Consider the following 24,897-nt stretch of genomic DNA (forward strand, 5'->3'; position numbering starts at 1 on the left):
TGATCAATTACAAGTAAGCAGTTATGTTTCTGAAAGAGCTAAAACTACTGAGTTGAGGTTTTTCACGTACAAAAATTATCTGTCTGCCCGTGTGCGACTCGTCTCTGCGGGTACTCCGGAGAATCTGTCCACGGTCGAGTTTTTCGGCTTTTCGCTGCTCTCACCTGAGACGCTTCCAGCAGGCAGTCGCGACAGTGAAGCGCTTCGCTTCCTAGAGGGCTCGGAAGCGCCCGTCGAAATACTGCACAACCACGAACTGGTACGCCAAGTATTTGTGCGCTGCAACACCGCTCTTCCCTCGAGCGCATCCGTCGAGAAAGTCATCAGCAGCGCTGCAGATGTCCTCCCCAGGAAGCGTGGGATAGATGACTGACGAGGACTTCGAACGACAAGGTGTGAATGACAAAAGCGAACATATGTATGCATTTTTGATTTTGTAACAGTAAAAAGAAAAAGAAAAAAAAGTAGTGTGAAAAGTAATCAATTACTCTCTGGCAATCATTTCAGATTACGCTCATCAGGTTTCTAATTGAAGAATGTGTTTGTACGAGTAACTATAAAGTTAATGAACAAGTTTTGGCTGATTATGCGACTTATTGCGGCGGTTATATAACTCACCTGCACAAACCGCATTACTTCGTTTTTTTCTTTTTAAATTTTCTAATTAAACATAAACATCCTGAATATTTGCGCAACTGAGCCTTTTTATTTCTAAAACATACAATTTGTATTAATACACACTTTTCGAGTAGTTTTTTTGACCATTTCTTGTTTAAAAGAAAACAAACAAGGTTTGGAATAGATTATCAATGAATTTCGTTATAGTGAGCTGGCACACATTTGATTGCAATAAAAAAGTACGTATAGCACTCACGAAAAAAACCTTGCACCCCCTAAAATGTGCATCAGGTGTAAAAGCGTGTTTCACAAAACGTTGCACCAAAAATTATAGCTTCCACGGGAACAGTTGGACCTGCGTTTTGTGAATCACCGTGTACGCGTTTGCCAGAACGGCCTCTGGGTGCCGCTCTTCTGCTGCAGGCGCATGCAGATCGTCTGATAGTCAGGCCTGGCTAAGGAGTGCCCACTACTGCAAGACTAATGCATCAACAGAGCATTTTCCACGCACAATGGTCAGACTAGCTTTTGAAGCGGGGCTGTATGCAAACATCTATATAGATACACTTACCAATAAAAAGTATTCCCATGTCATCAGCACGATCTGTCAGTAAAGCCACATAGAGTCTGCCGAGCATAATTGACACTTTAAGTGCGCGCCATCTAGCAGCTGCCGCGACAACTACCCGAGTCCGCCATTTTTGGGCACGCACTCTGTGCATGTATTGCGGACAAGCACTCGGATCCAATCACACGCTTCGTGTCTAAGCAATGGCGGCGTTCAGTTTTGCTTGATGGACTTTTGAAAAGGGTCTATTGCTTCGACGACATGAAATGAGTCTGGTGAAAGCTCGCTTTTAGCACGCGATCGACAGCGACACACACAACTATGGCAGCCACTATACGTTCCAACTTTACTGGATTAGCACAGCTACGGAACTGCCCGTAGACTGCTTCCACGAACAGTGCCCTCCATCGCTTGCCTCCCATCGTTCGACGCGCCACAGCCAACTGCTATGGCATCTGCAATGTATTCGTTTACTCATTTATGTTTCGAAGCACAGCCCCCGTCTATATGTCGTTTCATCATACTCAATCGAACACAGTTTTGAAACGAAAATCTAGATGGCGCTTCAAACGTTTGAAGGCTATAACAGGAGGCGGGCTGAGCAGAGTGAAAGGGCGGGGGGGCGGGGGGGGGGGGGGGGGGGGGGGGGGGTCTTTCTCCGGCCGAGTTCTATAACTGAAGTAAATCTAGTAACGTTGACATGTGTCCGGCACTGACGTCACACAAGAGGCCATTGAGGTGGCCTTGTTGCTGAGCACGTTTTTATCCCACATTTGACACTATCTAATTTGGTTACCTCGGCAAGAGCAAGCTAGAATGACTGCCAGCACAATGCGGTGACATCAAGTGTGAGCTATGTAAACAAAAGGAAGCTTGCCTTATACAACATGACATTGAAACAAACTCAGATTTGAGGCAATGAAAGCAGTTAACAAGACGTCGGACATTTTCTGCATCAAACGCATTTTCCAGATGATGCCCTCTCTAGAGCGCCCCTTCGACTTTAAGCACCCAAGCCCATGGAGTCGGCAGAAGGTCTGGCGTAAGGGGTGGGAACAGGATCGTCACTGTTCTCCGGGAGGAATCGTCGCTCCCTCCAGCATGATCCCACTGAAACAGGCCATCGTTAAGACCCAACATGGTAATCCTCGCTTTCCGGGAAAGAACTAGAGACTCCAGCGTCAACTTATTGAGCCTGGGCCACTTGAGGACGAACACGTAGACCACGTCCATGTCCTTGTTGGTCGTGTACCAGATGCCCGGGGTGAGTGTGTCGTTCTGGTGCTTCCAGGGCTTCGAGCCGTAGACGGCCTCTCCGTTCACACCCAGCCATCTGCCTAGCTGAAGCAGTCTCTCTTCGAAGACGGGTTCGATGACGCCGTCTTTGGTCGGCCCGACGTTGATGAGAATGTTGCCGTTGCAGCTCACGGTTGAAGCCAGTTTCTCGATGAGTTGCTCGATGCTGAGGTAGTCGCTCAGATTGGCGTTCCTCCGGTATCCCCACGAGTGCTTGTCGATGGTCATGGCGTTTTCCCACTTGTGCTTCAGCAGGATTCCCGGGTTGTAGCGGTCCTTGCAGTTGTAGAAGTCACCGTGATGGCAGGGAATGCCGATTCCCCAGCGATCGTTGACCACGACGCTTGACTTGACGGGACTGTCGTTGTACAACCAGGCGAGGAACTCGGTACTGTTCCAGTAAGTGTCGTTGGCCTCCCAGTCGCCGTCGGACCAGATCACATCGGGTTTGTACCTGCAGTTTAATTTTTGCATGAGGACGTTTGTGACGATGAACATCACTCTATAGCCGCTGACAGCCGAAGAGACACAGGGTGAGGTTTAATATATTTATGCTTTTTACGTCGTGATTTTTTTTCTTCAGCGTTCTTGTAATTAGCTGTGGGACTATAATAAGAAGCTTCGGACTCGCTAGCGTTCCTTAGGCTGTCATTAACTATAGTCACTATTTAGAAGGATACAAACTACTGAAGGTGTTAAACTAAAGTGAGAGTGCGGGCGAGCTGGTTTAAGACTGAAAAACCTTGGCGCAAGTGGAAAATGGGACGGCAAAAACAAAGCACCAAACTTCCGTTGTACTTCCTCCTGTACAAATTACGGTTGACGACGTTCTAGAATTACGTACCTTACTATCCCGAGAGATAGCCCACCTAAAATAGAAAGCCAATCGGGTGAAAATATGGAGTGGGCTAACTTTCGGTGCGTAATAAAAGAAGTTGAATGAATATTAGCTCTTTATTTTGTGACCTGCGAAACTTGAGATATCAAGGAGGGCTGATGAACCTAAGATGACTGTCCTTCTCAGTCAGCAATTTTTCTTTTATGTCCCTCTTTGGCTAAGTAACACGATTTCAGCCGAGGTAACCATTGATCAGGGCCCTATACTTACTAAAAGTGGGCTATATTTCGGCGTTTTTGAGAAAATAGAAAATCATGCCAAAAATAAGAGTGGGTTATATTTCGGGGGTGGGGCATCTCTAGGGATATTACGGTACGATTCGGCTGTGCATGATGACCACAGGGCAAAAGGGAACAAACACCTCACTCGTTCAAAATGCTAAACTGTTCAGTGAGGGCCTCAAGATGAAGCGCCTTTCTCCATTCAAATAACTGGTTTTGGGGCGATGAAAGCATGTTACTCTGCAGTTGTTACTTCAAAACAGTCCTTGAGACGCTAATAATGACTTTAGTGCAGACAAGAAGGAATGCGAGAATGAACATGGCGACATGTGAATAGTAGAGTCAGCCGATCCTCTTCAGGGGCATTGGTGTGAATTTAATAATGCCAGAAAACCTTACTAATATACTGTATAAACAAGGCAGTTTAATTTTTATTGTGTTGATGTCAATATATCTCTTTCGAAAGTCACGTGCCGATTATTAGAAGGTCGGAACCACTGCACAATTGCGGAACAACAGCATCGACGAACGTGCACGCCATTCTATAAAATAGCGAACGTCGGAACGTGGCCAACACTACGAGCCGACAAGCCAAACAAACACCGTCGAAAGTGCACCGTCACTACGCTCATTACCTTTTCTCCGGATTTGTTTTTTTACTTTTTTCTAGTGTGCCTTGACGTTGAAGTTTTAGTACGCCATTGTGTAGGGATTCCGTAGCTGCCAACCGAGGGAAGTATTTCGAAAGGGGTCTTTTAGAAGAATTTGTGTACGTTAAATATTATTAATTATTAAAACAAAAAGCATCTGAATCCCACATGATGACTAGTTTGCTGGTTACTCCTCTCACTGCCTTCCTTTATTCTTCCAAAATACGCTTTTTATATGCGCACTGAGTTAGTACAAATAAAAACGTGTGTAATTTTCCCCACAAGTTCATAGGTCACTAGCGTCGCAAGTTTCGCGATGTTCACAAAATAGTACGAACACAGAACTTTGGTGGGCTGACAACCAGGGGAAACGTTTCTCTTGATGAGGCAATTCAACAATGTTGAGGAAAAGTCACGGTTACCAAATCGTCATTGATTCCAAAATTCCCCAAAGAAACATCAACAGGAAGTTTTTAAACTCCAAGTCGTTTTTCGCGTGACGTTTAATGAAAGAAGTTTAACAACGCGGGCGGAGAATTCATGCTTCCTTCAAGGAATCAATGGGAGCCGTCGGCTCGTGGATGAATTGAACTGCTCCGAGGAAAATTCAGGGGTGTTCATGCTCGAGCGTACCTGCGTGCGTGATAGCACTTGGTGCGTTCCTTATTTTCAAAGCGTTTCGTTGTACTCATCACTTACACAAAGAACGATGTTGCTTTGCTGACGGTCTGAGGTTTAGGGCATTGTATCCAGAGCCATTATTCGGGCAAAAGTGCGTTTTCGTTTCATAGTTGCTGAAGTTTTAGGCACAACATCTAATAGAGTAGAGAAAAATGGCAGCAAAATACACTCTAAGAAACCCAAAAAAGTATTTTTGTTGCCTTTCCCGAAGAACACATAGATGTATCCAGTCGTGCGAAGAACGGGAGTATCTCAGTCAAATGGTGCTAAAATATAGCATTAGACCTGTAAAATCCGATAGACGCAGGGACAATAAGATATTGAAACGTCATGCTTGTTGTCCCTGTGTAAACCGCGTTTTTGAAGTCTAATGGTATTCTTAGCTTCGTCATTCGCTGCGATACTGCAGTAGTTTGCGGTGATTTAGTATATCTTCCTCTTAGACAGGAAAATTCAACAGTTAACTTTTTTAGAGTGTATAATTGATAATTTAAGTCACACTATGTTAGTAATAAAAAAATTTTCAGGATAACTAACATGTAAAGTAAGGTAACCATAAAACTGACCTATTCTTGTTACATGAGTTTATAGAGAACAAGTTAGAAGGTTTGATGACTGAGTGCGTTGATGTACGGTAAATCACCCCCCCCCCCCCCCCCCCCCCCCCTCTGTAGAGCGAAGGCTCGGCATGCAGACTGCCATATTAAGACTGATTTTCGCTCCCATTGACTTAGACATGAACAATGCATTCTATTAAAGTCCATTGATACTTCCTTTTACAAGTAACGACAACCGATAGAAATGACAAAAAAACATTCCACTGGAACAAAATGGTATCATTCAGTTCAGTCTTCTGCTGTGCGCCACCATTCACTTCCTAAAACCTGCATCGTCACGCAGTCGGCGCTTCAATGAGTGTCGCTGCTTGTAGGAAACTGTAAAAACTTTACACTGTACCGGTATGCGTATGTACTATGTGTAGCGCGTGATGCAGGTCAGCAGTGGCAGCTTAGTAGAAGGCAATGATTAAATTCTCCCTCCTTCAGGGGAAACGCCTCTAAACCTCCAGTGCAACAGATTTGCAAGTACGCCCAACCAAGCTCGAAAGTTTGATCTTCGAATATTTTTACAAGAAAACTACTTCGTTTCACCTTAAACCCAGACGTAGCTGACGCTACGAGCTGATGGTATCAATCGGACAGCATAAAAAGCGCACCATTATGGTGTTGCGTTCATCATGTTTCTCTACGTGTTCTATCATTGCTGTACCAATCATAAATAGAAAAAGCCCAGTGACTCACACTTTTTCACGTTGCTTGGTTGGTTACATTACCGTGTAGCGTCTTCTGTGTCTAGACTTCTGCTGATCCGCATTCAGAGATTTGTATACCTACTCGCATTCGCTCACTTCATTCGCGACTCCAGCAAAACGAACCGCACCCAGTGGGAAAACACCGAACTGGCCGGAACAGGTTTTTTTCGCGATTTGTGCTTGTCTTCTGTAGCTCCCGTGATTGCATGTTGTGGGTGTCTGCGCGATGGAAAAGCTGTCCCTGTAACTCTGTCGTCACTGTCGTATCAGCTTGCTTCCAGGATGCCCTGTACGCAACCCATGCAAGCGCGTGAACGAGACCTCGAAGAAACTCAAGCTTCTGGGGGCTCGCTTACGCCGACAGATCGCCGCAAGTTCGAAACGTGGAGGTTAAAAATCGGGGCCAACCATTTTGGGTCCAACGCTTGCTTGCTGGTACCCCAGCGTTGTGCGTTGAGCTGGCACTTGACACAGCACGACCTGTTTTAGACCGCCATATTACCGCCATATTTGCCCGATAGGGGTGCCCCCTATAGGTCGCTGGAGTCGCGAATACCGAGGTCGTCCTCGGACAGTTCAATCCTCGTTTGTAATGTTCCAAACAACACGTCCACTTTAGCGTGATACGTGGATACACACCTTTCTACGTTTGCAACTACGGCTTCTGGGCGCCGCCATCTTGCTGCGGTGTGGATAGGTCGTCTGATAATCAAGCATTGGGTGCGTTAGGTGGAGACTTTCGACTCGTGTCTGTCCGTCGAAGTTTCCCCTAAGCGGGCTTTTAGTGCACCTCCGGATGCAGTTCGCGCCTTTTATGTGAATTTCTGGTTGCTTTCCTTTTGCTTTTCTAGGAGAAAAAAGCCCTAGCAACGAACCTTTGCTAGGGACGTTGTTATGGACAAATACATGATGGCTCGACGTGAGGTTAGGAATTAGCAGAGAAAAAAGTAAATATATATATATATATATATATATATATATATATACATATATATATATATATATTTTGCAAGCATTGTGTTCTCTCAATATCAAATCTTGAAGACATTTTCTATCGTTGCAGTACTATAAAGCGGCAACAAAAGCCCGTAATAAAGTTTCACAACCGGTTTTGCCTTGCTAGCAGATGACACAATGGCTTGGTGGGTTCAGTGGTTCTTTTTGAGTTAGTGCGCGATTGCATTGAATGAAGTTGGTGACGATCAACGAAACTTCTATACTCGGGGTCAACTTCCTGTGGGATTTGGGAAGCGAAGAGTGCCAGTGCGCAGCTTTGATCGACGCTCGAGGTGCGCCAGCGCGCAAACGCCTTCCTACGAAGCTTGCTTCCGCAATATTTTAGGTGAAAACACTGTGAAGCCGGATCACGTACGACGACGACGTGAAGTATATCAAGGTCTATGTGCAGGCCAGCACACGTTTCAAGAAATTCTGATAGCACAGAAGTTGCTTCGCTGCACATTTGTGGGATCAAACGAACTGCCCGTAACGTAGATATATAACTTACTGGATGCGATATACAGCTCCTTCGTTATTTGAGGTCTTACTTAAAACTAAAGAATGAGTTGGATTTTTCCTCAGTGCGATGATCACAAGCAAGTACAAGACACACGAACCTGAAGAACGAACTTTGGGGTCTCGAGCCGCTCATGTTACAGTTAAAATAATTCTTCATTGCAATGCACGTCAACTGCAAAATCAAAAAGAGGGCCCGACGCTGCTTTGATGTTACGTTCTAAATAGATTCTTTTCTCGCTTTATTTTTAGCATATCTCCATGCGTGTGATGATTTTCGTCAGACAGTATCCCATATCGCACGCAAATACAATTCGTATATATAAACCCGATGAGTTGTCTTAGGCTTGCCAGGCTCCAAATAAATACAAAGTCAAAATCGTACCATTGTGCAAACGACTCAAACTGTTGCAGTCGTAATACTTCACTCATTCCGTGCGCGTTCATCATGCGTTCGTAGTCTGCAGCAGGCATCTTGAGACGTCTTGAGGACCGCAAGTTGTTGTCACAGATATTTCAGAGACAGCCGATTCTCGGCAAACACCTGTCGTGGTCAGTGTGAAATCTGGGCTTCCCATATCTATTCTTTCGAGACGTTCAAATTCCACGTCTGATTCTTGACCGACCGTTCTTTCGGAGCGAAATCCAGTCCCATGTATTCGACCATAACAATGACCGTAGCAACGGTTTGTTTGGATCGGTGACGTCACAATTACGGGGTCAATTGCTGAGACGTACCCAAGGTTCCCAGACTAGCGCGCAAACAAAGCGTTTTCCCATCCACGGTGGCCAGACCAGCTCTCGAAGCGCGTCTGTTTACAAGCGTCTATAGTTGGTGCCAGAGCCGTATAGGTAGAGAGTTTGGTCAATGGGAGGCGCGGCCAGAGCCAGGGCGTGCGGCAGACTCGGAAAGAGGGCTTGGCATGCTCTCTTGACCAACCAGAAGCCGAAAAGAATCCCCTAGCAGTGGTAGCGAGAAACAGTTCTGATCAAAAGTCTATGTTCGTATATGGTTTTAATAAGCGCGTAAGAGTGAGGTGTAGTAACTCATTGTGGTTGAAAATAGGGTTCACGTGTTATTTTGATCATGATCATGCAGAAAGATGTAAGAAACGAATGCGCCGCTCAACTCTGTTTTGCGCAGACAGTGTGTGACCGCTCGGACGGCAGATTCCTGGCTTTCGGCGCTTGGCGTACGGATTATATCGATCGTTCCGCTAGTCGCGCTCTTCCACCATCATTTCGGATGAGCGTGATTGAAACATCACGTGTACCATATTTTCAGCCATCGAGAGTTACTCCAATGCAGTTATCAGGTTTGTTTCTCCCGACCACCGCCAGGGTATTATTTCCGGCTTCTGGTTGGTCAAATCCGAATTTCTGAAGACGCCCTGGAACACGCCCAGTCCGCTTTCGGCCAGTGGCGCCTCCGCATTTGTCTCCTATACTACCCAACGAATGGCCAAACTCTCTACATATACGGCTCTGGTTGGTGCCAGCGATTCTCCGGCGTCTTATTATTCGACAAGAACGCATCAGTCGACAAGAACGCCGAAGAACGAAGCAAGAAGTGTGATCATAGTAATTTCCGCAGTGCGTTTTTTAAGCTGTCACTGACCTTACATGTATACGAAATCAGGTACAATAGACCATTTTCAAAAGCCCGTCAAGCAACATTGCCGGTTTTCATTTTTTTGGCCGTGAAGCGTGTGATTGGATGCGAGTCATCGCCGAACCATCCAGTTTAGTACGTACTCTGAGTACGTGTATAGGTAACGGCCGACTGAAATGACTGCCGCAGCAGCTACCAGATGGCACGCGCTCTTGGGAAGAGTCCAACATTAAACTAGGTCGGATTTCCATACAGTAAGGCAGAAAGAAGTATATGATGGTCACGTCTTACCTTTCGACAATTTCCCTCAACTCGGGCATGGTCTTTCGGACGACAAAGTCGTTCGTCGTCCAGCGGGCAGCCTTGTCTGCCAGGTACAACGGATTGAACCACTCGTAGAGCGAGTGGTACAGCCCGAAGTGCACACCGCCTCCTTTCTTCCTGATGGCCGTGGCGAGGTCTCCAACCAGGTCCCTCTTGGGTCCAACGTCTCCGGCGTTCCAGTTCCAGGACACGCTTGAAGGCCAGAGCGTGTAACCATCATGATGCTTGCTGGTCAGCACCACGTAACGAGCACCGGACTTGTAGAAGAGGTCCGCCCAACGGTCCGGGTCGAAGAACTGCGCCGTGAACTCGGGCGCAAACTCCGGGTAGGTAAAGTTGGGCTTGTAGTTCTGTCTCATGAACTCCACGACCTTCGGATCTTTATTGCTCCATTCGGACCAGAACCATTCGCTTTTAAAGCTGGGCACCGAGAACACTCCCCAGTGGAGGAAGATGCCGACCTTGGCTTCATCGAACCAGCTTGGCGAAGGACGCCTGTCCAGGGACTTCCAGTCCGGAGTGTAGCGTCTGGAACTTGTGGATCCCAGACTGGCTAGAAAAAGTAAGAGCAATGAGCCTTGCATCATCTCGCTGGCACACCCGCGACTCTTAGAAAAAAAAGTTTAAAGAAAAACATGGACTTCGCACAAGGGTTCGCTGTTCTATTAGGTTCATATGGTCACTATGAAATGGCGAGGAAACAACAGGAGTCAATATATTGCTTAGGGTAGCAAGAGCGCGGTCACTTGGAGGTCGTCCGCCTTGGGTCTATACTACAGTGCCTGCCTCCGTATCTGTGTGCTTAGGAACGTGATAGTAAGAAGTGGAAGCTGCAAGAGGCGGAAGATACGCCGGTGTTTGATTTCACCCTCCAAATCTAGAGATTGGAAGCGGGGGCCAAGGTTTTATCTCTCTTGCAGCATTTACGTGAACCTTGTGCTGAAGTTGATGGATCTACAACACGCGACGTGTTCACATCTTGTTTTACATCCAGCTCGGATTATAGTTTTTTTTCTTGATTGTTTATTGTGAATTCAGGAGTAAGAAGACCGCATAGCCTTCGGTATTGTTATTTTTAACACAGTGCTCTTTGTTCCTAATAATTCAGAAACGTGTTACTGAACGAAGAACAAGGGTTAAAAAAAAAAAAAAACAAGGCAGTGCGAAATTTGCGCGCTCTGCGCCAAAAAAAGCCATATCTAATATTCTAAACAGGTAGTAGGCATAGCCGAATGACGCTTAAAGCACTACTTAATTACACAACTTTTTCTTAAAGAGAAACTAAAACGGTTTTGTATTTTAGTAGAAACATTTAAATCGTCTTCATTTGGCCTTCAGGGTAACGAATATCGAGATTATTTTTCAATTTGGTGCGCGGAGGCTGGAGAAGATTATTTTCAAAGTACCGCTGAAGCCCCTCTTCCCGGAGCATAGAGCCATAGCCATAAAAAATGTTTACAAAATCTTCGTAAAAAAAAATAAATAAAAAAAAGTCGTCTTGACTGGTGTCAATGCGGGGGAATATACCTGGCAAGCTGGGAACTGCACGTGCTTTCCACACAAGCGACGCGCGCTTGGTGGTCAAAAAATCATTTTATGGCGTAGCGAGTGGTCGGAGGTTTTTCGTGTTTCTCGCCTTTAGTTGCATCTTCGGAAGAAACGAACGTTATGTTCAGATTCACGGGATAAAACTACTCTACAGTTCACCTCTAACTCGTTTTTCTTCAAGAACCTCTTCAGCTTCCCTTTAATAACCGAGGAAAAAATAAATGAAAGGAGACATTAGCTGCTGGCTGATGGTTTAGGGGCGTCGGATGCTTTTTAGTGGCATTGCTAACTTTATATAGGTTCGTAATACATTCACATTCAATTAAATTTCCACGGCAATTGTCATGTGATCAAAGTAATGAAGCTTGAATTACAAACATTAACGGAAAAAGCGTTTTCGTTGAGTAAAATTTAATAAGATACTAGCTTACACGGCAGTGCGCCAACTCTTGATATTGTGTATTCAAAATGACGCGTTCTAAATTTGACAGCACGGACTACCAGATGTACATTCTTTAAAATGCCCGCGCGTGTAATTTCCCGCCAAGCACTCAAAGGGCACACCGACCGCGATCCAGGACGAGGCTGAAGATGTGTTGAGAGCTGAAACTGAACCCTACCATGCGACACTGAGCCTGACGAGACGCGAAAAGCCCTGCTCGGTGTCACATCGCAAACTGTATAGCTGCCCCCGTGATAAGCAGTCATTACGACCTTCTTGTAGATCGTACGCAAGAGCTTAGTGTTACTAGCAGGAGCTCATCCTGTCACTTTAACGTCGTGCTGAGCCATGGCCTCCTCTATACTGACCAAGCCTGACAGATCGCCACAAGACGCGGCCGCCGGAAGCAGGGCCGTAACCAGGGGGGGGGGGGGATAGGGGGTTCTGACCCCCCCCGAAATTTTTTTCTGGGTGCGGCCCTGGTCGGTGCACTTGCAGCCAGCCGATTTTAATCTCCACCTCTGCGCACGCGCAGTGGCACCGGTCGGCTACCGGGTACCAAACCGGGACCGGTTCTCCGGTTTGCTGCAACTCTCCATTATATACCACCGATGCACATGATTCATAGGCGAAAATAAGACAATAGACACTTTCAAAATGGCCGCCGTTGTCCCCGAAAACCCCCCCCCCCCCCCCCCCCCCCCCCCGAAATGTTTTTCTGGGTACGGCCGGTCCGGAAGTGACAAGGTAGAGCGGCAGACAACGGATAAGAGGAGAGTCATGTAACGGGCGCCCCGCTGCGGCGAGACGCCAAAACACACTTCTCCCGAGCGATGGAATGTCCGCTCGGGCTCCTCGCGTTCCTCGCGCTAGCGCTCCTTTTCTCGTCGGGTTTGAAAACCATTTTTCGGTTCCTCGCCGCTGCAAAAAGCTGTGCGCTGAATACCAGGTCCCCCAAGAAATGCTCTGTGCTACCAGATCCTCGCGCTCCAAATCTGTGACCGTGCACTCTATGGCTCCGTCGTCGAACTGCCAGGCTTTGTGAAATAGAGGAGGCTATGGTTGAGCACTTGCTCGCATGGCCAGCAATCTGCAGATTACGATCTACGAAAAGTTCCTACTGATGCTACTAATGCTTCGTTGGAAAGTGCGGCATGTAACCTAACGCTTTTTAGGCACTTTAGACAGCACACAACCATCGGTTTCTCAACGCATCGTGCTGCGATTTACTACAGAAGTGAAAGCAGGCGGTTAAAGTTTACAATGAAAACAAATAAAAAAATACCTACCTTGCTCAAAAAAAAAAAAAAAAAGGGGGGAAGGAAACAACAGAATTTTGTTTTGGGTATTCTGCGCCGCCACTTCGCAGACGATGCCCGCGTTACGAGAAGCAAGGGCAGAGGCAGGGGCGGAAATGGTGGTGGGGAGTGAGCGTATCATATGTTTAAAGGTGTACTCTACAGGTCTTATCATCGTCCCCGATTTGTTTGAAATTTTGCTAAACTCACCAACAAACACCGCTAAAATAATATCCCAAATATTAGGTCAAAATATTGTATTTTCGCGATGTTATTGAACTTACAGTTTTGGTCTTCACCGTGTTTTTCAAACTGGAAGTCCCTACTGGCAACAACGAAAAAGTGACGTCAGTGGAAGGCAGGGGTTCACTCTTTGGACTGTAGAATTTGTTCCCAACTGATTTCAAGCAGTTTCATGGTGTCAAATGAGTACTTTGGAAGCTCGGTCCAGTACCCGCGCTCCAGCTCAGTACAAATGATTGGAATATTCTATTTTTTTAGACTGCTTACTCGACTAGCAAGCCTGCCGGCCACAGACGTCACGGCGCGCTAAAAAGTGCAAGTATAACTGAACGTTGGTTTCTGCATCATTTTCATTTGCCGATTTCACAATAACTATTATGAATTCCGCGATGCTGAATAGCATACCGGAAAGCGTAAATGCCGGGGAGTCAGAAGATATAGTTAGTTGAGGTAGCTTGAAAAACCTGTGGAGCAGCCCTTTAAGAGCCCCCTCCACACCCGTTTCCCCGTCCTAAATTTTTACATGCAGAATGTAAGAGGCATCTCAGGACATCCGGACCCCCCTCCCTGAATCCGCCACTGGTGAGAAGTGGTGCCGAAAGATGGCGTACGCCGCGTCGAGGGAACTCCGGCCGATTCGGGTTATAATAGCACGCATCCCGCAACCCAAATCGGCTGGCGCACCCTCGGCGTGGCGTACGCCATCTGTCGGCAACACTTCTCGCTACGCGTGCATCGTCGGCGAATTGACGGCGTAGAATGCCCGAAACAGATTTATTTCTGTTTTATTTCTTCTGAACGAGGTAAGTTCATTCCTTGATTTGTTTTCATCGTAAACTTCCACCACCTGCCTGCACCTCTGTAGTAAATTGCAGCGCGATACGTTGAGAAGCCGACTTGTGCGGGTCTTCTAAAGTGCCTTCAAAGCGTTTGCTTAGATGCTGTAGTTATAGTCGCAGGTTAAGAACGAAGTGGAAGTTCCTCCCACTTCTTTTCAGGTTAGCAGAGCGAAGGCTGGAGAGAAGGCAACCTCCTTTCCAGCGTTCTCACTGCTAAAGTGGAAAAAGATGAGACTGCAGTCATGCACACGTTACTCGAAAACAAATATCGTTTACAACTACAATTACTCTTGCTAAAAGAGTACTCAATTAGATTACTTGATTAATTGAAAATAAAAGTACCGTTACTTGAACAAGTAACTGTTACTTCTCAGATTAGATCAGATTTTCAAAACGACAGAGTTTTCTGCAGGTTTGAAAACCGGTACTTTGTTTTGTGTATTATCGGATTAGAACTACCGAATTATGAACTACTTATCTTCTTAATCCGCCAATATTGGTAAACCGTCCCCTCGTCGGAGATTCGGTTCGAATTTCGAGGATTCCTCAAGGAAATTTGTGCGAACAAAGGGTGCCATTAGAAATGGGGGGCGAAAAAAGTAACTGTTACAAGTTATGTAAGTACTTTCAAAAGTAAGCGGATTACTCTTGCGATTTACCTCCTAATAAAAGCAATGAAATTATTACGAAATTACACAAAAATCTAATCGATTACAAGCACTCTGATTACATTTGGAATGAGTATACCGTCCAAGTCCACTTCACCCTTAACGTGTCACCTACTACAAGAGCTGAATACTCTTCAAAACATTACACAATTGCTTGACGATTTTTGTGCGGAAGATTGTACTTGCTTGTTTCAACTAAAATATTATAAATCACCCTTCTCAAATACCGATGCGCACCCATACGACCCACATCCCAAGATACCAAACGAAAGACACACATGAGAAATTAAAGAAAACCTGGGAAAAGGAAGAGGGAAGAGGGTAGGGGTTTTGGGAAATCGAAGAGAAAAAGAGGGGTACCAAGGGGTGGCGAGTGACTTATATGTTTGTCCTGTGAAATAAAGGTCGTAGCTGCATTTGAGCCTTCGGCTGTGTCGTTCTGTGTTTTGTCTCTTGTCCATATCCCCAGTCTCGGGTTTACAACCACGCTCAATTTACACCAGCTAGCCTGCACCCTCACTCACCATTGCTTCATAAGAAGTTTTGTTAGTCGACTTCACAATTTCAAGCGAGTCACAACAACCACCCTTATTTTTTGATTAAAGTGTGCATCCAGTCTATAGCCGATGCTTTGCGCCAGGACTATTTTATTAAAATATTGCAAAATGGAAAGCTATTAGAAACGGGTGCAAGAAAATAAATGTCATTTACGTGCGTTTGACCAGGAATGTACGGTAGACAACCGTGGCTAAGCACACGTGATTTCTTCATTCAATAATCTGTCATATGGCATTATAAAATATAAGTCGTACGCTTGCATGCACGTGTTTTTACTTGTATTGTTTGTTTGGCCTTAACGCAATATCGTTTAGGAGCTCGCGTCGCAGAAAAGCCAGCGTCAGTGGGACGGAAAAATTATGATTGGTCGATAGGGTTACGACGTCACAACCACGTAAGACGTCACGCCCCGTGACATCGCGCGAGAATTTCAAACAACCTACAACGCTCACGTGTGATGTCACGTGTGACGTCACACACACGCGCGTGGCCAAACGTGTGACGTCACGCGGAGGCGGGATTCAGTTTAGTTTGTTTATTTCTCTCTAAACAAAGGGAGGAAGGGAGGTAGAGAAAAAAGCTGCCATTTCAGCTTGATTAGGCCTCTACCTCCCTTTAGAATACAGCGCAAAACAGGACATCTGCAAATGCACATGCAGAACCAAACAAATTCATAATAAACACTATTGTACCAGATTTAACACGGTTGAGAAAAGAATACATCAACAAGGACTTTTTCACATTCTTTTCCTCATTCATAAACAATATCACACTCCACTAGGAGTTCTTTATTATTTCTCCTGAAAATCGTAAAGGAACACTGAAAGTTTACCTTTTCTTCAATTTTGTTTACCAAGGAGAAAACTTGATAATCCAATTGTTGCTTGCCATAATTGGTTCTTACTTTAGGTTTTTTTCAAATATTTTTTTTCAAATCCACGGCCCTTCGGTTGCGAGCCAGACTTGGCCAGACACGCTACCAACTAGGCTACGCAGACATTTTTTTCTTCTTTTTGACTGTCTAGGCTACGCAGACACGCTGGCTTTAGCTGAAGTACCCGTATGCAGTCGTAGCACGTAAAATATCGACATCTGTATCTTTTATTGCTCCAGCTTCTCTAGTTATATTGTCTAGGCGAGAGAATGTGGGCGCAAAATCTAATCCGCAAATAGCCGAGTCACGAAGATCGTTGAAATACTTATCGTTGCCCGTTGCAAAAAAGAAAAAAAAAAGAACAAAAGGACAGCGGAATTTTGAGTTATCGGCTATTTTCGTTCCATAGCCACTCCACAAACTTCTCGAATCAGATAGCCTTCCTATTGTGTAGAGTAGATGAGGGGCGTTGTTTGTTCGCTGCACAGCCTACAACCGTGGTCACAGACACTAGAAAAGGTGTTTTTTTTTTTGTTTGTTTTTTATTGCATTATTTGGATATTCTGACTAAAATTCACTAAAGCCGCCTAAACGTTCCTATAGTTTAGCAAGGCTTGTGGTTGGGCTAGTTAGTGCGTCTTGCTAGAAAAAAAAACAAAAAAAAAGAACATGTAAGAGCAAACAACCACAGCCACGAAGCAGGGGACACAAATGGGGATCGTGGCCGACTGTTAAAGCTCACTGCGGTTCTGAGCATCGAAAGTTGTAGCGCTGCAGAACTCAGGGATCCTGGTTCTATCCCCACCACGGCACGTTTCGATCTGGATGAGCGTTGCACCGGCATGCGGTCATGTATGGCCACTGCGAGATGCAGGTTAAAGACCCCAGCCTATGGCAGTGGTACTGTACTCCGAAAGTACGAGGTGTGACTGATCAATCCGCGGAAGCTTGTATGGTGCACTTAATCAGACTGAACTTATTATGCGATCAATTCTGTGCCATTAGCAATAACCCTTACCCAATATTGGTAGCCACAGCCGTCGCAGGTAAGATGACACCAGCTGAGATTGTGAGAACTAAACCCACGGGGACATAGTTAGTTATCTGTGGGGTAGCGCTCTGCTGATGCCATCGAAAGCTATAACGCAGCGCTCGTGTCGAGAAAGATGGCGTCGAAAATCCGGTCAACAGTTTTTGACTTGGGTTAGGACTGTGCTCTGTGGAAAACCAGCTAGACAAAGCGCCCCCTATGGTTTGATGTTTCATTTCTTTTTGTGATGGAGGAAACATCGCAATTTTAAGTCATAAATGCAATAAGGAAACTGTCAACGCATCTCACTCGGCTATTTCAAGGTATAGGCGATCGTCCACCACCCTAAGAGATACGAAAGCGCTGTCTGCGTGCGCGTTTCTCTTCCCGTGTCATTGCGAAAGCGCCCATGCGAACAGACTGCGCATATGGTTGATGTACCTTTTTTTTCCTCTATTGTTGACGCTGGAATGTTTACTGCGTGGGTAAATACGTTTATGACGCAAATAACTTCACTTGGGCATTCTCTTAGCTTTTTCTTCCATTATTTTCAACCATAACAGAATTGAGACATTGCACATGGGGCGTCCAAAAATGAACTGTAGCAGCTCGTCGCTTGCTTATACGTTCGCTATCACTGTGATGCCGATGTCGTTTCTGTGCCGCCTATTGGCGACGTGAGCGATCGAAAGCGTCGCTGTTGTCGGCCCACCACATTTGGCCGAATGCTGACTATGATGTCAGCGAAGGATGTCTCATCGACGTAAATAAGAGGAATGTAAGAACTTCAATTTCGACGGTGTTGGCAGTGTTGCTTTGAGAGTGCTATGATTTCAGGCTTCCACCATGCCCATTACAAACGCCATCGAACTTGTCGTTCACAAGGTAATGACGTTACGAAAGGTAACCGAACGAGGGCGCCACCGAAACATCTCGCCGCTAATAGACCCTTTCCGAAATTCAGTGCCATCTGGTGGCTGAAATGGCGGTTTAACTTTTGCCATACGAATGGCTGCAATGAACTTGTAGCTTGCAGTATTTTATCGGGCACCGTCACTTTTGCATGTCAACGGCAGACGAGAATAAACTTTTGCTATACAGTTTTTTTCTGGATCATCTCCTCCGGTATCGATTCCCACAACGATGCAACCAGTCAGAACGAAGCGCCAACCCAGATAGACACCTTGATAAAGTTCTATAAGCCAAGGGGTTTCGAAGTCGATTTTGTGCCACTAACAGGTTCACTGGGCTTGAATTAGAGAAATGAACACTTACGCAGCGCTTGCATTCAATTCCGGTTTCGCAACGTGCTAACGTCTAGAATGTATAGGCCTTGAATCCTCAGCTTAGGAGTACTTTCAACATGTTCCTTCATCAGTAAATAGAAAGCCGCCATTGATATGGCACATGCCATTTTTCAGATGGTGATGATAGTGATCAAAGTGGCCAGACTGAATTCGGAAAGGGTCTATTGAGCTCGATCCTGAGGATTTCCATGACGTCTTTACTTCCGCTCAATTAATTCCGTACGCGTGCCTCATCCGTACTTCGTCTACGACGAGCCTCCTCGGTCTACTGAACACTGTATGAGATCACGTGTCTGCCTACTGCATTCCTATTCTTTAAAGCCGGTGCCACGCTGCTTATACATCGTACAAAAGACAATCCGCATGCGTACAGATTCGAACCCGAGGCACCGCGAGATCCGTGCTTCGAGTGCCGCATGGCCCGGCAGGCGCCCGACTTCCGGGACAAACACCAAACCTCCGGTGGCTTCACTTGCACCTGGCTCGGACCCAGTACCCTATGTGGTATAGAAGTCAGTGTGTGCAAGGTACACTTAGAATTCCTGTATATGCTACCTACGGTAGGGAGCCTATACAGGAACTCTAGGTACACTCTTTGTATTTTTTTTTTTTTTTTTGTATATATAACGGGAGAAAAGGTAGCGGCGAAGGCGCGCATGCAGGTAAAAGAATTCGGGAGTGCCTACTTTCCCATAGAACACATGAAAGGGCCAATCTGTGGCATTGAGCATGCTTCGAAGCATGATCAATGCTTCCAAGCGTATAAAAGCTTATGCCTACTTTGTAAAAAAAAAATTATGTTCGGTATTGTAACGCATACCGTTTTTTTTTTTTTTTTTTTCCTTTGCTTTTTAGGTTTCCACGCGTTTATGAGCCCCTTCATTCGCCGTGGTACCTCCGCACAGATTGCAGCGATTCGGCTCTCACCGAGTGCTGTGCGATTTCTGAGTGCACGCCCAACTTACGGAATGCAATATACAGTGAACTTGCAAGAAAGAACAAGAAAAGAAATCCAACCTCGCCGTTCATCGCAGAAAAAGGTATCGGTTTTATTCGAAGAACAGACTACGAATCCTACAAGGACCCGGTGGGAGCCTCGTGAGATGGCAGCGCACTCTCTCTTTTTTGCGTAGTTCTCGTCGGTGTGTCTGTAAACAAAATAAATCCTGCCAAGCGCACGAGAAGAGAGGGAATGCTACTTTTATCCGGGGAAAACAAGTTAAATGTTTGAAAACAACAGCCAAAAAGAAAGAAATTGGACGAGGAAAGCCCCCTCTGAGATGAAATGTATACTACGTTGGGAGCGGTGGTCGGATTTACGGAGTCACGCTACGGTGCAAGGCCGTAAGCCTTTCCATGCTTTGTGTGCGTCTCAAGGGCTGTTTCTCTCTCTCTCTCTCTTAGTGTCTCTTGTCTCGACCGGCTCTGATGTCACGCTGCTCCAGTGACGCTACGGTCGGCACGACGCATGCGCAGAGACGAATTCGCCTCACGCGATCAATTATGGTTTTGGTTTCTGCGCGTGGGCATTGCCCACTCCTGGTGCGGGCAAGCGCGGGCTTGGTCGAAGAGTACCTGTGGCCGTGCACTGCGTGACTGTTAGCGCGCAAACACGACTTCGGCGCTTATTTTTTTTTTAAATTTTACTTCGAAGGTATATTGGCGGCCATCAAACTTTACCGCAAGGGCTAACACCGTAACAAAACAAAAATTTCAACCACTGTAATATATATACATATATATATATTTTACAGTGGGTGAAATTTTTGTTTATATATATATATATATATAACGGGCATGGTGGCGGGGAGCCCAAGGAGTGGGTATAGAAGAAGATAAGAACCCTTAGTGAAAAGAGCAGCAACGGACGATTTAATCTTCGACGCTTCGGCCGGAGTCCGGCCGGAGTCCGGCCGAAGCGTCGAAGATTAAATCGTCCGTTGCTGCTCTTTTCACTAAGGGTTCTTATCTTCTTCTCTCTCTCTCTCTCTCTCTATATATATATATGCATTTTTAGCTTGGGAGCAGCATGAACTCCACCTTTTAACTACGAAGTACGCTAAAAGGTATATTAAAAGGTGGAGTTAAGCATACTAAAAAATACTTCGGGTGCACTTTATTTTTTTTTTCATTAATTTTCATGGCCAAGGCAATGAAACCAAGGCAAGGCAATGAAACCAACTACCAAGGCAAGTATTTGACCTGTTCTCGTATTCGGTCCGTGCTTCGGAAATCGGGGACACGAGTCCCACCCGAAAGCTGCTGCGTCGGAAACAAAAAGTAACCTAGAGGGTTGTTGCCCGCACTGCCAAAAGTAAACCTCCGCGGGGGCGTGACTGTTTGACTTCCCGCCCAATACACCATTGTAGGGGGCGCTGCTCATATATACGCATCGCGCAAAAGACACGATGACAGACATGATGTAGGCATGACGAGAAAAGCATCTTCGGACGAGCCTTTGATGTTGGAAGCTTATTTGCTTTATACATTTTTATGCTTCCAACGTGACTGCATATGCTATCTTTTGTGTGACGTATACAGTGGCGGTGTGATCGCTACTGAACGTTCTATTTTTGTTGCGGTTTTTGATATATCGCGGTTCCTTCTGTTTTTCTCTGTTTTTTTTTTTTTTTCAAACTTTTATGTTTTTTTGTTCTTTCTGGAATTGTTGCGCCATGTGTTTGAATTCCGAATCCAAACCAAATCGAGAGCTCTGGAAGGCCCTGTATTCCATCTCGTGGCTTTAGAAAGTTGCTTTGATTGTGCAGCTTCCCTCCGCAAACAGTTTTTTTTTTTTTTTACAGGGTCATTTGTTGTCACGTCTGTGCCTTTGCTTGCTTGCCACATGTGCTCCGAAATCGGGACACAGAGTAGAGACATAATATCCCCATCATTGGCGTCATCGCAAAACAAACAGAAAAAAAAAAAAAAAAACAGCGTTTAACCGTAATATACTATGTACTGGCGAAAACAGTCCCTCCTAAATCACGATTCATGACAATTTCAGATTCCAGCGCCCCCGTTTATGTTCCCGTGGACCTCTTTTGTTGCCTAATTTCTCTCACTCGCACCTGCGGGTTCCTTTAATAACTCGCCCACTCGGCCAAGCACAAGGCAGGTTCGCGAATTTGCGTCTGACTGTGATCGAATGCGTTGCGTTCCCGCGTAACCACTCGTAACTGTATACGTTGACGTAAACAAACATGTGACTGTATTCCTAACCGTACGCGAAACCGTTCGTAACCGCACACTGGCGCCACCTGTCGGGCGGCCCTGGAACACTTCCGACCCGTGTGCAACTATAAACTTAAAAGTTTCGCAGTGTGTGGGAAATGAAAGCACTATTTATGAGAACTAGCCGCTTATAACATTGCCAGGATTATTTCGAGCCCAGCGTGAAAGAGGGACGCGTATTATATACGCAGATGAGAACTGCTCCAAGGCTATCCGATAGATGGCGCCAGTGTGCAGTTACGAGCAGAAACATGGATAGGTTACGAGCGATTACATATACGGTTACGTGTATGGTTACCTGTATGTTTACGCCAGTGTACGGTTACGAGTGGTTACGAGAGAACGCAACACTTCAAACACAGTCGAACTTTAACAAACTCCCCGTGCGAACGTCGGTTCGACGACTACCACTTCGTGACGATTGAAAGCGCTAAAAACACGAGGACCAGTAAAAGAACACCTACACACACCAAGAGCGCTCTTGCAACTGAAGTTTAATGTGGAATTGATCAAACGGGCGAAAATATAAATAAATGCCTTACTAACAAAAGCAGCCGTGTCATGTTTACGCACATCGTCCTACTAATGTACATTTATTCTTACTAGCTCGGCCTAAGAAAGAACTGTAAATACGCCACTTCTGAACAGACTTGTACACGTTACTGCAAAAAAGTAAGCGATTACAATTACAATTACTTCACTGTAAAAAGTAACCGATTACAATTACAATTACAGCCTCAAAAAAGCAATCGAAAAATTACTCAAGTAATTATTTACTTGACACGTTACTTTTCATTCATTTTTTTTTTTTTTATTACGGCAGCATAATCTTTGGGGTCTCGCGCTCAGCTGTTCCAAAAGAGAGAGAGAGAGAAAAAAAGAAAGCCTTGGCCGTTTTTGCTTAGAGCTGAATGAGTGACGCCAATACACTTAATCCCTCAGGTAAAATTAAATAAAATAAAAATAGCGCTGTGTACATACATTACTCCCAAGAGGCTGGATAAGGTCACTTTTCATACCCCGACGTAATCTCCGGTGTACAAAAAAAAAAAAAAAACAAACACAGGAAAAACAATGTGCTCAGGAAACGAAGACAGGTCAAGAACGAAGTGGAAGCTCCTCCCACCTCTTTCCACTTTAGTAGAGCGAACGTGGAGAGGAGGCGACCTCGTCTCCACCGTTCGCTCCGCTGAAGTGGAAAGGGGTGGGAGGGGCTTCCACTTCGTTCTTGACCTGTCACCGTCTATAAACGCGCGCAGCGCCGCTAGCGGAGGAGCTGGCGTTCGACAGTGAGACGCGCTTAGCTGCCTGCGGCGCATTTTCGCGTGCGAAGCTGTGGCGGCGGAAGCGCGCACGGACGGAACTTTTGCTTTTTGAGCCGATACGTTGAGTGTGACGTTGCATGAGTGCTGGGGCAGATTTAAGAAGGGCATTTAGCTGTTCTTCGCTTCTTATATATTCAGCTTGAGCCGTTATTAGGGGTAATTTCTTTAGTTGCGGTCGAAGAAGGGGTTTGAGCTATTTTCCGAAAAGCAAGACGGCCGCCACCATTAATTGCTCTCAGTGGGAAATTCGTTTCGCTCGTCGCTGTAAACGTAGGACAGCTGGGACGATGATATTTGGAGGCGAGTGAGATGTTCACTAAGCTTGCGCACTAAGTGGGCCAAATTTTGTTAAGACAGCAAGTGTGAAAGTTATGGTTCGAATGAATAAAGGAATAAAGCTGTCCGGAATATCCAATATTGGACCCAAAATGTTGTGTTATAACCGGGCTGTGCGAAGTTCAGATTTGTACACACATGTTCTTGGACATGACCGTAACTTGACACAACAGTTATAATACCGAAAATATGTGGCATAGGGAAACCAGGTGGAAATTCGGTTTGGGCGGCGTAACTGAATGGCAAACGGTTTTCACCGTGAAAAGGCTGTCAAGAGAATACCACTCTTCGTGGGAGATAGAGACTTTACAGGTAGGAAGGAACTAGAGGCACTGTACTTCCAATTCAGACATCTTTACGAAAGGTGGCTTCAAAGCCGAGAAAACCAAGTTGCCGGCCAACACACGGTTTGGCCGTCAAAAGCTTTTGCGGTCAGCTGTTGTGTAGTAACCTGGTTGTGCGAGGTGCTGATTTTCGGCACACAGGTACTTTGACAACCGTAACTTGACAAAACACTTATTATACCTAAACGTTTTGGGTGGCGTAACTAAATGGGAACCGATTTTGACCGTCTAAGACTGTCAAGAGTATACCACTCATCATGACCGGGAGATGCACACTTTACAGGTAGGAAGGGACAAGTGGAACGGTACTTCCAGTTCAACCAACTTTGCGATAGGTGGCTCTAAAGCCGAGAAAGAAATTATTTTCTACAAGACGCGGGGTGTCAGCGTTTCCATATCCAAAAGGAGGCTGATCAGAAAAGAAAGCACAATAAACTTAAATATTCAAACATTGATTGTCCAGTGATTCCAAGTTTCATTGTATTTTTCCTTAGACTCATATTTGTCACTTTTTGCACCGTCCGAATCTTTCTTAATGAAGTACAGACTGCGTGCCATACTTGTCCGGAAATATCATCGACACGTACGATGGCGACGAAACTTCTTTGGAGGGCATTCCTTCAACGAAATTCGCTCTGCATACCCGCGAGTGTGGGATGGCATTTCAGTTCGAGCTGAGATATGTAAGCGTTACTGGTACAAAAACAAACGCAGAGTGCAAAGCGGCGGTGTAGAATATGTACGCCGTGCCGACACAGTGGCAGACATGATCGGCGGACAAAATTTCTCGCGTCGTGCGGCACGGGTCCATCGTTGTCGCTGTCCCACAAAGCATCGGCGAGGTGAAAAACTGTGAAACTTCGTCCCCACGAGATACGACGCAGAACTATTGGAGCACTTAACAACACAGCAGTTCATGCTGTCAACCCAGCGCAACCGTACCGCTCCGGCTTAATGCGTACGAGTGTACGCGGCGTGGTTTCGTTTCGCTGGGGCTCTCACTGCCTGCCTTCGGTAACGGCCGCGCGGCGGCGCGCCGGTCGCGTCGCACGGAGTGTATAGTGAAGTTGCCTACTAATCTTCGAGGTCCCGTGCTTAGTGGCTTAGAAAAAGAAGAAAATTTGCCTCTTGCCGAGAGCTGAGTGACTCCAGCCCA

At 45.8% G+C, this 24,897-nt stretch overlaps 1 protein-coding gene across 1 annotated transcript; it reads right to left on the bottom strand.

The window, feature by feature from the left end:
• Positions 1–646: 646 nt before the first annotated feature.
• LOC115313048 (alpha-L-fucosidase) lies at positions 647–10,504 on the bottom strand. The gene is made up of 2 exons (XM_029971947.4): positions 9,663–10,504; positions 647–2,936 (listed from the first exon to the last, which is right to left on the bottom strand). Exons 1-2 carry the CDS (start codon positions 10,280–10,282, stop codon positions 2,171–2,173), a joined length of 1,386 nt encoding a protein of 461 aa, XP_029827807.2. The 5' UTR covers positions 10,283–10,504; the 3' UTR covers positions 647–2,170.
• Positions 10,505–24,897: the final 14,393 nt, after the last annotated feature.

Source organism: Ixodes scapularis, unplaced genomic scaffold (assembly GCF_016920785.2).
Source record: "Ixodes scapularis isolate PalLabHiFi unplaced genomic scaffold, ASM1692078v2 PGA_scaffold5__190_contigs__length_132052651, whole genome shotgun sequence".
NCBI classification, from domain to species: domain Eukaryota; kingdom Metazoa; phylum Arthropoda; class Arachnida; order Ixodida; family Ixodidae; genus Ixodes; species Ixodes scapularis.